Below are 15,559 nucleotides of genomic sequence, written 5' to 3' on the forward strand. Positions count from 1 at the left end.
TGTCGTCTTTGCAATTACTCTTTTATAATGATTAGGATTAAAAAAACAAATTGGTTCAAAAGAATGCCAAAACTATAACTTCCTGTGTTTATAAATCACTATAACTTACCGTATGATTTACAGCATTGTATGGCCGTTTTACCGAGTCTCCCTTTACTAGCTCCAGCCTTGATCAAAGCTATTATGTCATCCTTACTGGCCTTATTGTCCATAGCAATAAGCAGTACAGATTTACCGCTTTGTTCGTGTACTTCATTTGGGTCTGCTCTGTACTTCAAAAAATCTGGAATAAGGGATGGACATTTCATAGCTGCAAAACAAAAGCAGCCTATCCATCCAATTGCTTTGTCAGATGGTTTTCCACGAAATGACACATTCGCTCCAGCCTCTAAAAGTATTTTTGCATTTCCTTCCATACCTTGTTTCAATGCAATGAAAAGAGGCTGTTGACCGTACGGTTTTATATCCAATGGTTCGTTAACGTTTGCTCCGTATTTCAGAAGTAATGGCAGAAATGTATTGCCCTCTTTTCGTTCGGCCAGATAATGAATAGATTGCAATCCTCTGCCCATAATCCCGATGCTTGGGTTGGCTCCGCATCGACACAAAATATCAGCTCCTGTATATTCATTTTCTACTATCAGGGTATATAGTGCTGTTTTCTTATTAGGGAAAAGTTCATTTATGTCCAATCCAGCAGTTTTTAAACGTCGCACTATTTCTTCGCATCCTGATTTTGCTGCATAATAGAATGCACTCTTACAATTTTTTCCAGAGTAATCTTTAGGTAAAGTGTTTCTGAAAGAGATGTCTCGCTCGGTCTGGAGTATGTAATCTACAATGTCCAACTTACCGTTTTCACAGGCTATATGTAATATAAATTGAACATTATCAAAGTCTTTTGTTGTAGATTTTAGATCTGCACCCAAGTCAACTAACGATTTCAATAATCCAAGGGAACCAAAAGTAGCCGCATAATGAATTAATTTCCTTCCTCTGTAGTCCTCATATTTCAAAACTGCATCTTTGTGTGCAGGATTTGAACACAACTGAAGAAGCTCCTCAACCTTTTGAGAGTTCACTGCACTTTCTATTTTACTCTGAACGTTCGAGTCAATCACTGCTCTTGTTGAAGATAAATCAAAATGTCGTAACATCTTGTCATGCTTATAAAATATCTCACACCTTAACAAGAACAATTGTCGGAAGAAGACAGCTCTTCACTAGTATTTCAGAATAAATCGGAAGCAAAAGTTATATTTAGCTGGAAATATGTTTGAATGAGTGTATTGACCTCAATAAGAAATTACCTTTAAATGTAAACAGATCTGACGTCATAGAAATTATATATAATAGTAATCCCATTGGGAAGCGACGTGTTAGTGTAAGAAATCTAGTAAGAACGACACACAACCATTTTAATATACTTTATATATAACTATATAATACCCCCGAACACGATGTATATGAAACCATGTCAACTCGCCACACTGGCAAATCGACCAACACTTCATCGCCACTTTCTAAAAAATCGCCCCACTTATGAAAAAGGGTTAAATACCATTGTCTGACAACTGCTGACAACTCGCCTTATTTTTTAAAAGGGTTAAAATCCTACTGAATAAAGGTCTGCCAACTCGCCTTACTTATGAAATGTCTTGCTTCCCCTAAATATGTTAAATTACGAAGAGTCGGTATCATGTCAGTCGCCCCTGGTTTAGGGGACTATTAAACTAAAAAATGACACATTATATATCAGTATTAAAAAACATAATAACAGAAATCCTTCATTAGCATGGTATAAAATGAAAACTGTCTATGTATTTTGACATAACTAAAAAAAAAAAAAAATCGAGATACTCTTGTATTATTAAAAAAATTCAAAGTTGATACAGATAAAATATCTAAAATGCAAAATAACCTCATGCTTCCAAAGCGCATTTCTGTATTTAACGATATCAGCTGGTACGACTGTATAAACTTTCCAAGGGGACGAAAGTTAAGTTACTATACCATAGACTTTTAAGACATACATCCTTAAAATTTGAGCTGGACAGGTATATTTCAGAAATTACAAAGTTGCCTAAGGGTAAGTATTACAACTGAGGCAACATAACTATACATCCCAAATGAATGGCTCTTCCAGGGGCGGTTCCAGGATTTTGGAAAGGGAGGGGGGCAAAGTAATAAATTTGGGACTTTTTTTTTTTTTGGCTAAAAACATAAAATAAGTGTAAAATGCATTTTAGTTTAAGTGTAAGGGATGGACATTTTTGGTGCCGTATTCTCTACATTGATTGTCTATTATAAAATGATTGAATGGATTCAAAGCTTAATATATTTGATGTGGGATTTGTCAGTAAAAAATGGACATGGAAAATTCCCGTTTGTTGTGAACAAGATATACGGCTATTCAATGAAATTTACAATACGACCGACACGAAGAAAAACAAACAAGAAATTTATCCATTGAAATGTTTAGTTGAAATGTTTCACCCAACAAGGGAAGCGAGGAGTTCAAATTAACCAAAGGCTACGAATGCATCGGAAACGAAAATGAAGTTGTGAATAACGGTTGACACATGGAGTCATATAGACCACACCCAGCAGGCCGGTTGCAGACGGGCCTTGAAAGAAATATTCAGTATATCAGTTCGGCGGAACAGACCTTCCGGTCAGATATTTGATTCAAATGCAACCCTCCCCCCAACAAAAAAATTTAATAATTAAATAATTACGCCCGTTTTTTTGAAAGTGTAATAGAGTATAACTTTCCATTGGGTGGAATTGTAAAAAAAGAAGTCAATACGTCCTTGCTCAATACTTTGTCGATTTGAAGGCGTCATGCTTAAGGGCATACGATACAGTTACAGGGGAGGTAATGACGTTGCTAACGTGAAATGTTATTTTCGCGACGTCAAACTGTGACATATGGGGAAAAGGTGCATTTTTCGACTGATTTTTATCATTCAAACTGATTTAATTTGAAAACGAGTGCTTGGATCTCTATTTATTAAAACGACATTTTGTTCATTTTGCAGGGAGATTATGTGGTCCAAATTTTATAAAACTGTAACTAGTGCAATTTTTTTAATTTTGATAAATATCATGAATATACAGCAAAAAAAGACGGGTTTTTTTCAATTCATGACCATTTAATAAATATGAGTTATTTCTGAATAAAAAGTGCATAATTTTTTAGGATACTTATAAAATACAGAAATTACAAATTATTTAACAATAAACAATTTGTGTTTATCTTTTAAAACACAAAAGTTATGTCTTTCTTTCGAAAGGAAAAATATGGCCACAAATCCGAATTTTGAGCAAATGTACAAAATTTCGGCCTCATTTAACTCAAAAAGTAGCACATGAAGGTATATTTTTATTACATATTTGATTTAATCAGGCAAAAAATAGCCTGTATGGAAACTTTCATCAAACTGTAAATACGGGATCAAAACTGTATCGTATGCCATGACGTCTTTTTCGACGTATACTTGTCAATTCCACCATAGCGAATCACATAAATTTGACATAATCAATAAAACTAGTATATTACAGTGAATACGAGCGAAAAATATCTTTATAAGTGAAGAATTGTCGCATAAAAATTAAATACACGGCAATATTCACGAAGTCTAGGCTGATTATTAATCATTTTAGAAGAAAAAAAGTGCCACCAAAGGGGGGGGGGCGTATGCCCTCCACGCCCCCCTCTGAATCCGCCACTGTCTTCGATTTCAACTGATTGAATTGTAAATTCTAAAAATTTACAATAATAAGGTTGTTTCAACTGTGGCTGTGTATTTCCATCTCAAATGATTAGCAATGAAAGATTAGAACCGAGATAATTCTGAAATTTGACAGATAAAATTGGAACAGGGAATGTGCCAAAAAAACCAACAACCAAACCTAAGACCAAAATAAACCAGCCTAAAACCATCAATTGGTCTACAACACACCCGAGAAAATTCCACACCCGGACGCTGGCCTCAGCTGATATTAATCAATAAGTTCAGCTAAAATTGAAGTCACCAAACTCCGAAACATTTCATGAACCAAATTCTAAAACAATCTTCGAACGAAAACGGAAGAAATTGATGACTGATTAAATTTTAAATGTTCTGAAAGGATTTAAGATTTTCAATATTTGTATAATATATGAAAAAGTTTCCTTAAAATTTTCTCACAATTACCAACTTCTTCCTTTTGCTTGCATTGTATATATCGACTAAATGTAATCACAAGCTAAATATATTACAAATGTAATTGATCTTAACCGGCTGTAATAATTTTGACAATAGATCCAAGACTTCTCTATCCCCCATTTTCTACATAATGAAAATGCCTGTACCATATCAGGAACATGACAGTTGTTATCCATTCGTTTGATGTGGATGTGTTTGAGCTGTTGATTTTGCCATCTGAGAAGGAACTTTTCGATTTGAATTTTCCTTGGAGTTCGGTATTTTTGTTAGTTAGCACCGGTAACACTGTTTGAGTTAAATTGAGTAAGAGAACTGTAAACCTTACACGATATGTTCGACGTTTGATATAGTGTATCACTGCGAACGTTATCACTGATGTGAATAGTCATTTGATGACTTGCTTGAAGTTGGCACTCTTTTCTGTACAAGAGTAACAGTAAACATAGTGTTGCATTTTATCAGCAAACTAACTTTCTCGGAACTCCATGGCATTTATATGAATGAGAAAATATTTCTATTTTCAAAAATGAAAAAAATAACATGTTAATAAAAAAAAACATGTACCTAGCTAACTAATATAAGTGAAGGACGTATATATATACATATCCTTGACGAGGTAGTGGAAAAACTGTCAAACGATATCGGTAAAATAAATATCATCATGAAATAAAATTTGACAGCAATCTGTTGCCAGAAAACATAACAATGATTTTACATCTTGCACTTGGCTGTAACTAAGAGCATTTCAACTTTCAAGGAACAGAACAAAAAAAAACAAGCTTATCATAGAACGTTAAAATGATTCAAATACGAACACTTTTATTTCCAGCTCTGGCATTATGTGAAGTTGCATGGTGTAAAAAAGGTAAGTCTGCTCATGAATCAGTAAAATTGTAAATTCTTTGTTAATTGTTTGAAACAAGATTAAAAAAACAGATGCTCCGCAGTGCGCAGCTTTATACGACCGCAGAGGTTAAACCCTGAACGGTTGGGGCAGTATGGACACAACATTCAAGCTGGATTCAGCTCTAAATTTGGATTGTGATTAAATAGTTTACACAGCATAGGTTTCTGACACAAAATGAATGTGGTCTAAAAAAATAGTTTTGCCTTTGAGCAATTCACTATGCTGTTGAATATTAATCCTCTCAAAAAAATGTTTGAAGAAATTTTCTTTTTATCTATGAAATCTGAAATGAGAAAAATTGCCCCCCCCCCCCCCCCCAATTTTTTTTCACATTCCCCTTTCCCTTATTCCAAAACTGATCTCGATTCAAATTTCTAGTGGAGTTTGCAACATTAACTGCTCATTTAATTACATCATGAAATATTAAAATGTAAAAAAAGTGCTTGTTATTACTGAATGGTAAAGATTGTTTTAATTTATCAGTTGGTAGTAAAAGTGAAAATACATTGTATATTGTATAAAACAATGATTTAAGTTGATTGAACTAGAGCTCCAGATAAGCTGCGTACTTGCGTGATCACGCAATACACAGGGGCGGATGCAGGAATTTTCGAAAGGGGGGGGGGGTGCTAACCCAGGGCAAAGGAGGGGTGCAAAACATATGTCCGATACAAATGCATTGATCGGCCCAAATAAAAGGGGGTTCGCACCCCCGGAACCCCCCAATCTGGATCCGCCACTGATACAAATATTCAAGCCGTCTTCCTCAATAAAAAAAACAATGCAATTGCCCATTACAGGGTTCCATAACCCAACTAATAAACCATGAATTCTCAACCCTTTCATTGACTACCGTTTGCGTTATTTACCCTTATCTGTTTACAGTCGTCGCGTAAACTATTTTTATAATATTTATAATTGGAAATTTCCTTTCGTTCTAAAAATAGATCCCTTTATCAAGTAGCTGAAATAGGTCCCTGTTGGAGTTTTCCATTGCTCAATAGGTATACGTGTTTTTGAAAACATTTTGATCTTCTCGGCGTTTATCTAATAAGCGTGTGTCATGTAGTCATATTTGTTTCGCATTGCTCGGGATTTATCATAACATACATGACCTCATACATTGAATTAAAACAAAAGTGAATGTCCAGAAAAAATATTGAAAAGAAGCATGTTTTCTGCTTCTTTTGAAAAGCTGAGGGAAAGTTATGATGATAACAAGACTCAGTCGGTGTTTTTAGAAAGCGTCCATTGAATGCACGGGCGTGTGTGCGTACCATAACGAGAACAGTGCTAATAAACACGGGGTTTCGTCAAAAAGGTACTCAGTTGGAAAAGTTGAAAGGCCAAATCAATAATGAATAAGGCCTTCTAATAAAAGACGACTAAACCCAGATTTATGTAAATTGAATAAAACAAAATCATTTAAGTATTATTAGAGTTCATATACTATTTTTTTTCAATTTATGGTGAATTAATGAATACACACACAGGCACTGGTCTCAGAATTTATTATTTAAAGGTATAAGACAAGTGCCTGTGAATACACATATCCGTTTTTGTGAGAAAATACAAAACTGACAGAAGGTTCGGGACACAAATTAAACCTACAATTGCTCCTCAGTGCATAAAACAAATAAAACAGCTTAAAAAAAACCCTAACCCTAAACCAAATAAAACAGCTAAACAGACATGACATAGAAAGAAACATATTTAAGATGGAAAACAATCTGGGGTTGATACTGCCTAAATGTTCAATATTATATTGATGAAAAAACCCAATATATTAAGGAGCTTGGTGGTGAAAAAACCCAATTTTATATTAATCTGAGGGGTGAATTGGAATTGATAATGCAATTAAAAAACTTTATCACCCAATTATAAAAGAAAATGGTGGGTAAAAAAACAAATTTGTGAATTCTTATCTGGAGCTCTGTCAACTACTATTCTGGACAAAGAAAGATAACTCCAATTGAAAATTTCTTGCTATTGCACAATATTGTGCAAGTAGATATTTCTTGCTATTGCGCAAAACTGTGCAATTGAAAATACTTGCTATTGAACAATACTATGCAATTGAAGATTTCTTCCTATTGAACAATACTGTGCAATTAAAAGTTTCTCGCTATTGCACAATACTGTACAATTGAAGATTTCTTGCTATTGCTGAATACTGTGCAATTGAAAATTTCTTGCTATTGCACAATACTTAATATAATAATTTTGAATCCTGATTTGGACCAACTTGAAAACTGGGCCCATAAGCAAAAATATAAGAACATGTTTAGGTTCAGCATATCAAAGAAGCCCAAGAATTTAATTTTTGTTAAAATCAAACTTAGTTTAATTTTGGACCCTTTGGACTTTAATGTAGACCAATTTGAAAACGGAACCAAAAATTAAGAATCTACATACACAAATATATTTGGCATATCAAAGAACCCCAATTATTCAATTTTTGATGAAATCAAACAAAGTTTAATTTTGGATCCCGATTTGGACCAACTTGAAAACTGGGTCAATAATTAAAAATCTAAGTACATTTTTAGATTCAGCATATCAAAGAACCCCAAGGATTCATTTTTTGTTAAAATCAAACTTAGTTTAATTTTGGACCCTTTGGACCTTAATGTAGACCAATTTGAAAACGGGACCAAACATTAAGAATCTACATACACAGTTAGATTCTGTATATCAAAGAATCTCAATTATTCATTTTTTGATGAAATCAAACAAAGTTTGGTTTCGGACCCTTTGGGCCCCTATTCCCAAACTGCTGGGACCAAAACTCCCAAAATCAATCTCAACCTTCCTTTTGTGTTCATAAACCTTGTGTTTAAATTTCATTGATTCCTATTCACTTAATATACTAAAGTTATTGTGCAAAAACCAAGAATAATGCTTATTTGGACCCTTTTTTGGCCCCTAATTCCTGAACAGTTAAAACCAGATCTCCAAAAATCAATTCCAACCTGCCTTTTGTGGTCATAAACCTTGTGTCAAAATTTCATGGATTTCTCTTTACTTAAACTAAAGTTATAGTGCGAAAACCAAGAAAATGCTTATTTGGGCCCTTTTTTGGCCCCTAAATCCTAAACTGTTGGGACCAAAACTTACAAAATCAATCCCAACCTTCCTTTTATGGTCATAAACCTTGTGTTTAAATTTCATAGATTTCTATTCATTTATACTAAAGTTATGGTGCGAAAACCAAAAGTATTCGGACGACGACGACGACGACGCAGACGACGACGACGACGCAGACGACGACGCCAACGTGATACCAATATACGACCAAAAAATTTAAAAAATTTCGGTGGTATAAAAATAAAACAACGCTTTCATAATTTTGTGCGTCAAAAGCTTTATTTTGGATTTACCTTTATCTGGAATGCTCAAAACCGAAACCTTAAAAGCTAAGGATGTATAACAACCTAACAATTTTAAAAGCTATTTTAACAGAAAGTAGCAAAAATAGAAGAAACAACAGGATTTAATGTGATGAAAGATATATTATTTTAAACCAATTTGATTTTTGAGGGATATTTGGGGGATAAGTTGATAATGTTTTCGTCGTCGAAAATGGACATGGCAACAATAACCATAGTATCACAATGTCACTTTTGTAAGGCAAATTCTTTCAAGCAATAATATAATGTATCTTAAAGTTTTCTGTCTTACTTAGTACACACATAAAAACACGGGAAAAGTTTGTTTGGTACTATGAAGTAAAATCTCAAAAATACTGAATTCAGAGGAAAATCAAATCGGAAAGTCCCTTCTCACATGGAAAAATCAAATTACAAAACACATCAAAAAGGGAATGGACAACTTCTGTCATATTCATGAACTGGTACAGGCATTTTCAAATGTAGAAATTGGTGGATTAAACCTGGTTTAATAGCGCTAAACCTCTCACTTTGTACGACAGTCTCATCAAATTCAGTTATATTTACAATGATGCGTGAACTAAACAGACATAATAAATAAATATGTCAAAATATGGGCACAGCAGTCATCATCGTGTTACAATTTTAATAGAAACAAAAAAAGAGAAGGAAAAAGAATGCATTTAGTTGTCATAGTCCAGCGGATAGGTGAATAATTGTGCACTTTGTGTTAAAAGCATGAAATTTGATAGGACCATTCTAAACAAATTTAGCTATGGAGGCAAGCTTAATTTTACCAACTTCCGGTTTTATCATCAAAATGGCGGACAAGCATTTAATAACTGGATATGGTTATTCGTAGTAAAAAGTTGCTTGGTAAACGGTAATATTACTGTGTATTCATGGATTAACATAGAGTAACATATTTGTGAAGATCTAGGGATATAACACTCAGAATTTTTCACTTCAGGTACAAAATATCACAAAAATACTTGAGTAAAATACATCTGTTGTTATGCAAAAAAGCAATGTTGTCCAATAAAACATATTTTAAGATCTAACAACAATATGTTTTTGTCAAATTTACATATTGAGAGAATTGTCATTCACATTCGCCACTACATGCACACAAGGCAGTGCATGGGAGGGTAGACTGTCCACATTTGCATCGACCACGACATCCCCGTTTGCATCCACAGTGAATTAACTCTTGACATGACGAAGATGCCTCTGACATATCGCTCCGAAATGGTTGCCATTGATAATTTTTGTCTTTTATCCAACCAAATGCATTTGGGCTAGGCAATTGTGGTTCTAATTTGAGACATTCACCCCACACAAACCCACCTTGGTAGATGGAGCGTTTTGTGTGCTGAAAAAGAGCTGATTTTGTTGGTGGAATACTTTCAATGGACCTGCCTTTTTGATCGAAAAGATGTTTTCGTGCCTCATTCAACTTCTCTGATATATTTGTTCGATCATACATCAGAAGTACGAATCTTTCAATTAATGGCATACTAAGTAATAGTGATTTCAACATTCATAGTCCTTGGTTGGTCTCTCATTACCATGAATGGTCTTGTGACATCATTGAATGCCATCCATGTATCCCATGATTTTTTCCCTTTACCAGCGAACAATAAGACGGTATCGCATCCAATGAATGCATGAAAGACAGGCAATGCATATGCTTGTTCTAGTCCTAAAGTGTTAGCTAGCTCATGAATAGAAATGTATCTGAAGTGTTTCACAGTCCCAAAGGCAACCCATATTTCAGCTGCATTTATCGCATAAAAGTGAGACACAACAGTTACTACTTCATCGGTATCCACTGTCCGAATCATCAATCATCACACTGTCCTTTTTAACCGAATCTGCAATATGCACCATGATTTTGATATCAGCTTCTTCTTGATTGCAAGGTGCAAGGCCTAACATGTCATCTCGGGGTGGATAACAAAAAACATGCTGTCCATCTGTAGCAATTAGTCTTTCCAAAATGTTCTCATCCATCAGTTTATGTGACAGAAAATGAAAGAGCTCTGTTTTGTTTTTATCAACACGTAAGAAGCTCTGCCAGTTTCTTGGTACACATGTTTGCCCTTGTACACGTCTCCTTATTCCTGTTTCTCGCTTGCTTCTCGTAGCATTCTTCAAACTGTTATCTTTACATGTATTCCATACAACATCAACTCTCTGTACACTACCAAGCTGTTTCCTAATGTATGGACAAAATATTGTCCCTGATTTTCATAAAAATTTCGAGAGGCTCCTGGTTTTAACATATTTACAACAGCTGCACCATCAATCACTATAGTCTCTACATTGGGTACATCTCAGGTAGATGTTGTCAGTGGTTCCAAACACTTCGTAAGCAGGTCTGATTTGATTCCCTGACGAATGGTTCTGTTCAGACTCAATGCTGGTGGATGGATGTGATTTTCATGTTCGAAGAACTCATCTAAGTTTCCTCCTCTTGTTTCACATGATATATACATGTACTGCCCTGAAAACAAGGAAACATCACTTTTTAAAACAGCAAATTTTCCTTTCGTGGTTAAAAGCGTTTTTTTTCTGGAGTAGGTCGAAATAATGGCAGTCCGTTTTTCCTTCAAAGACATACACGGATCTGTTGATAAATCAATCTTCTATAAACTTTTCATACTGATCTTGTCTAACCTTTTCTATTGGACGAATAGTGTCAATAACTGACGAGGGAGCTATATCTTTAGTATCTCAAACAAGCAGATCGTTGCTGTCTTCGAGAAATGGATTTCCTAACTCTTCTTTTACTTCTACCAAAGAGGTTACATCTTGGATAAACGACCTTTGAAAACTTTGGAATCGCTCATGGTGATTTATGTCTTCTTCATCAACAAATCGGTCTATGCAGCTCTCAAACTCTTTAGCAATAGTTATCAAAGGTACCAGGATTATAATTTAGTACGACAGACGCGTGTTTCGTCTACATAAGACTCATCAGTGACGCTCATATCAAAATATTTATAAAGCCAAACAAGTACAAAGTTGAAGAGCATTGAGGATCCAAAATTCCAAAAAGTTGTGCAAAGTACGGCTAAGGTAATCTATGCCTGGGATAAGAAAATCCTTAGTTTTTCGAAAAATTCTAAGTTTTGTAACCGGAAATTTATTAAAATGACCTCATTATTGATTTTCATGTCAACACCGAAGTGTTAACTACTGGGCTGGTAATACCCTAGGGAACGAAACGACCACCAGCAGTGGCATCGACCCAGTGGTGTAAATAGTTAACAAAGGTACCAGGATTATAATTTAGTACGCCAGACGTGCGTTTCGTCTACATAAGACTCATCAGTGACGTTGATATCAAAATATTTATAAAGTCAAACAAGTACAAAATTTTAGCAAGTCTTGCCATTTCTGGTCCAGCAATCATCCGTCCTAGGAGGGCTGATGGGTTTTCTGTTAATCCAACTGCGCCTCGATCTGACTTAACAACAGCATAGTTTTGTTCATGCGTATGATCAATAGCTATTGCTGAAAACATTTTTTTAATTTATGAACTACAAACTTTCCTTCCGAAAATGCTTTGTAAATGTCTGGAATAGTGTGCACAAGAGTAGCCATGTCACGCACATGAACTGGTTACCATCAAGAATAATGAATATGGCCTAGCGCAAAAAAACAAGGAATTATTTTACTCAAAGTATCTATGCACAGCTTGAAATTTCCCTCTCTGATTGCTCTTATGAAAATTAATGCGTCCAGTTCAAGTTTCATGGTTAAATACCAGTAATGAAAATGTGGTTTATCAAACGACATTTGAAAACACCATTCCTCAAAACCTTATTGTTCATCTTGGTTTTCCTTTTCAAGATATTCATTGTAAGCAGCCTTCAGGAGAATAAACAAATTACAAGCCGTCACTTGATGTGCACGTTGTGTTCTGGTAACATGGTTTGCTTTCAGAAATGCATCTGCTTTACCAGAAGAAGCAACCTGAGCTTGCGTTAATAAACTTGTCCATCCAGAACATTCAAGCCAATCGCTTGTTTTAAATAAGGCCATCTCTATATGAAGTCCACCAAACATGATTAAAAATCGATCTTCACCATACTGTTCTGTCCAATTCCATTGGATTTGTTTAGCAAGTCCTGGATTCAATACTTGAACACTTGTATTGACAACATCAAAGGAGTGTTTTATTATAGCTACTGATTCCGCTTCTTTCTCAAAAAGTGGTACCAGAGTGCTTATTGAAGATTTAATATTTAAATTAAAAGTCGGCTTTTTTCTTGTATTTTAACACAAAATTTGGACCAGAAGTGGTCCAAACTTGACCACATACTGCATTCAACAATATACAATAACAATGAAAAAACATCTGATTTGATTCTAATTGAATTTAACAACGGGTTCTAGTAGGTTAAACTTTATTTTCTGAAAGAAAATAAAAAAAATGAAATCTAGAACATGCATCCGCCATATTGGATTTTACTGGAAGTGGATAATTTTTCTAGCTTGCCTCCATATCTAAAATTGAAGAGTATATATTAAAGTATATTTCAGCCAAATTTGGTGCTTTTAACACGAAGTGCACAATTCCTTCATATATTGCACCTATCTGCTGGACTATCAATAGCACTTATCAAATAAGCAAATATCCACTTGATTTTTTAGTAGTAAGCGCCATATGTTCTCGACGAAATGTTTTACTTGTTAAAATTCAAATTAATGCAGGCTTCAAAATGTTTTCAGTAAAAGAGACGTTAGATAACGAGATAGTGCCTTAATACATGTAATATCATATTGACTTGATCCTTCGTGAAAACAATAATTGTTAAAAGTCAATAGACGACTTTTCAAATTAGCTGTACCTTCCATTCGAAAGATGTATGACGCTTCATTTTTACATAACAGGTTGTCGAACTGAAAAATATCTTGTTCAACTTCTTTAATGCATATGCATCAACTATACAAACAATTCTGTACTACATGTAAACATCTGTTTTAACAACATGTACATGAAAAATTGTCCAAACAATTTGAATAGAAATAAATGTTAAATACATAAAATATTTTGTATTGAAAGTATCTCGGTCAACTTAGTTCTACAATTTTGCTAATTCAATCTTTTATATGTAACCGGGAAATTGGCTACTGATTTGAAGCTGATCACGTTGATGATGCCAACATAAGACAATGACTAGGATCTAGTCACTTGCCTGATAATATAAGCTTTATTACTCCACACGTACTTTGACGGACAAATATTGCAAATAAAATGATTTCCATAACATAAATTCTGACAAACTGTTCAGTAAAAGTTCGAAAGTATCAGATTTATGAAGAATACTCTTTTTAAATAATTCCAAATGAAGATGCATGATTTACACAAATTATCGCTATCACAAATATGTAAAATGACATTTCGATTTCAAGAAAAAATCACTTAATACGACAGCATTTTCACGATCCCTTTGCTGGCAAATTATTTTATTCATGAAAATATTATTTTCAAGCACATAGAGGTGCATCTAAATTTCAAATTTCCAACTAAGTATTTCTTTGAAGTATATTATGCTAATCAATTTTGCTCCTTATCTGTAGTAGGGTCAACACAGACGTCAGTCTTTATATTTGCCAATATAAATCATTACCTTTCTAATTTATGATTGATTGGATAAAAGATAAGGATTTGAAATTAAAATATGCATGTTCGAACACATCTGTTTGTCTTTTTTTACAGGGTACTTTGTTTATAAAAAATAATGATTAAAAGACAATATTCCAGACGAAAACATATAAACATCATGCATTCACATTCACGTTTACGAACTCGTTACGTTTTCATTTATTTTTTATTTTAAGCCTTATTCAACTGATTTTTATAGTTTGTTCTTATGTTGTACTGTAATTCCACTGTCCAGGTTAGGGGGAGGGTTGGAATCCCGCTAACATGTTTAACCCCGCCACATTATTTATGTATGTGTCTGTCCCAAGTCAGGAGCCTGTAATTCAGTGGTTGTCGTTTGTTTATGTGTAACATATTTGTTTTTCGTTCATTTTCTTTTTTTTTTACATAAATAAGGCCGTTAGTTTTCTCGTTTGAATTGTTTTACATTGTCTTATCGGGGCCTTTTATAGCTGACTATGCGGTATGGGCTTTGCTCATTGCTGACGGCAGAACGGTGACCTATAGTTGTTAATGTTTGTGTTATTTTTGGTCTTTTGTGGATAGTTGGCTCATTGGCAATCATACCACATCTTTTTTTTTATATATTGAGCTGCAAAAGTTTCTTTTCATCTACATCCGATTTCACTTGGATAGATCCACGCTTGATAACGCTAGTTAGTCTGGCGAAATATTGCGTTTATTTTCATCATTATGTTAAATAAAAGTATTTTACAATTTTTATATTTACATACTAAATAGTGTGTTAAAATTACATTGTTAGGCAATCTATATATTTTAAAACTTTTCATAAATAAGACGAGTTGTCAGACATTGTTGAATTGAATTTTACTGTTTTTCACAAGTGGTGCGTGTTTGTGAACAAGAGTGAGCCGATTTACAAATGGGAGGAGTTGACATGGTTTCATATATAAACATCGTAGTCGGGGATCATAAAGGGTATTCATTAAATAGTAATACTAGTAGATAAAGTATATTTTAATGGTTGTGTGGCGTTTTTAACTACTAGTAGATGAATTGTAAATAGTTTTTCGTCTGATCTAAAACAGCTGGGATGTAAAATAGTCATTCCGATCGGACTTAGTTGTCAGTGTAAGATCACACCGATGGCACTGACACACGAAGTCCGAATCTTACACTGACACATCAAGTCCAACTCTTACACTGACACATCAAGTCCGAATCTTACACTGACACATCAAGTCCGAATCTTACACTGACACATCAAGTCCGAATCTTACACTGACACATCAAGTCGGAATAGGATAGCTATAAAATATATTTTCAATGACGTCATATCTGTTTACATTTAAAGGTCTCTTTTATATTGAGGTCAATAATATACTCATTCAGGCATATTGCCAACTTAATATTA

At 34.2% G+C, this 15,559-nt stretch overlaps 1 protein-coding gene across 3 annotated transcripts in view; it reads right to left on the reverse strand.

Annotated features, from left to right (window-relative positions):
- Positions 1 to 2,844, reverse strand: part of LOC134685371 (uncharacterized) — a 68,770-nt gene extending 65,926 nt beyond the window's left edge. For 2 of the 3 annotated variants that reach the window (XM_063545076.1, XM_063545075.1), the window contains exon 1: positions 110 to 2,843. In XM_063545076.1, coding sequence (XP_063401146.1) covers positions 110 to 1,157 — 1,048 coding nt within the window. In that variant the 5' untranslated portion in view covers positions 1,158 to 2,843. Of the gene's footprint in view, positions 1 to 109 lie in introns of all 3 variants that reach the window. The other variant, XM_063545077.1, reaches the window with a different exon arrangement.
- Between the last annotated feature and the right edge of the window lie 12,715 nt (positions 2,845 to 15,559).

Source organism: Mytilus trossulus, chromosome 9 (genome assembly GCF_036588685.1).
Source record: "Mytilus trossulus isolate FHL-02 chromosome 9, PNRI_Mtr1.1.1.hap1, whole genome shotgun sequence".
NCBI classification, from domain to species: domain Eukaryota; kingdom Metazoa; phylum Mollusca; class Bivalvia; order Mytilida; family Mytilidae; genus Mytilus; species Mytilus trossulus.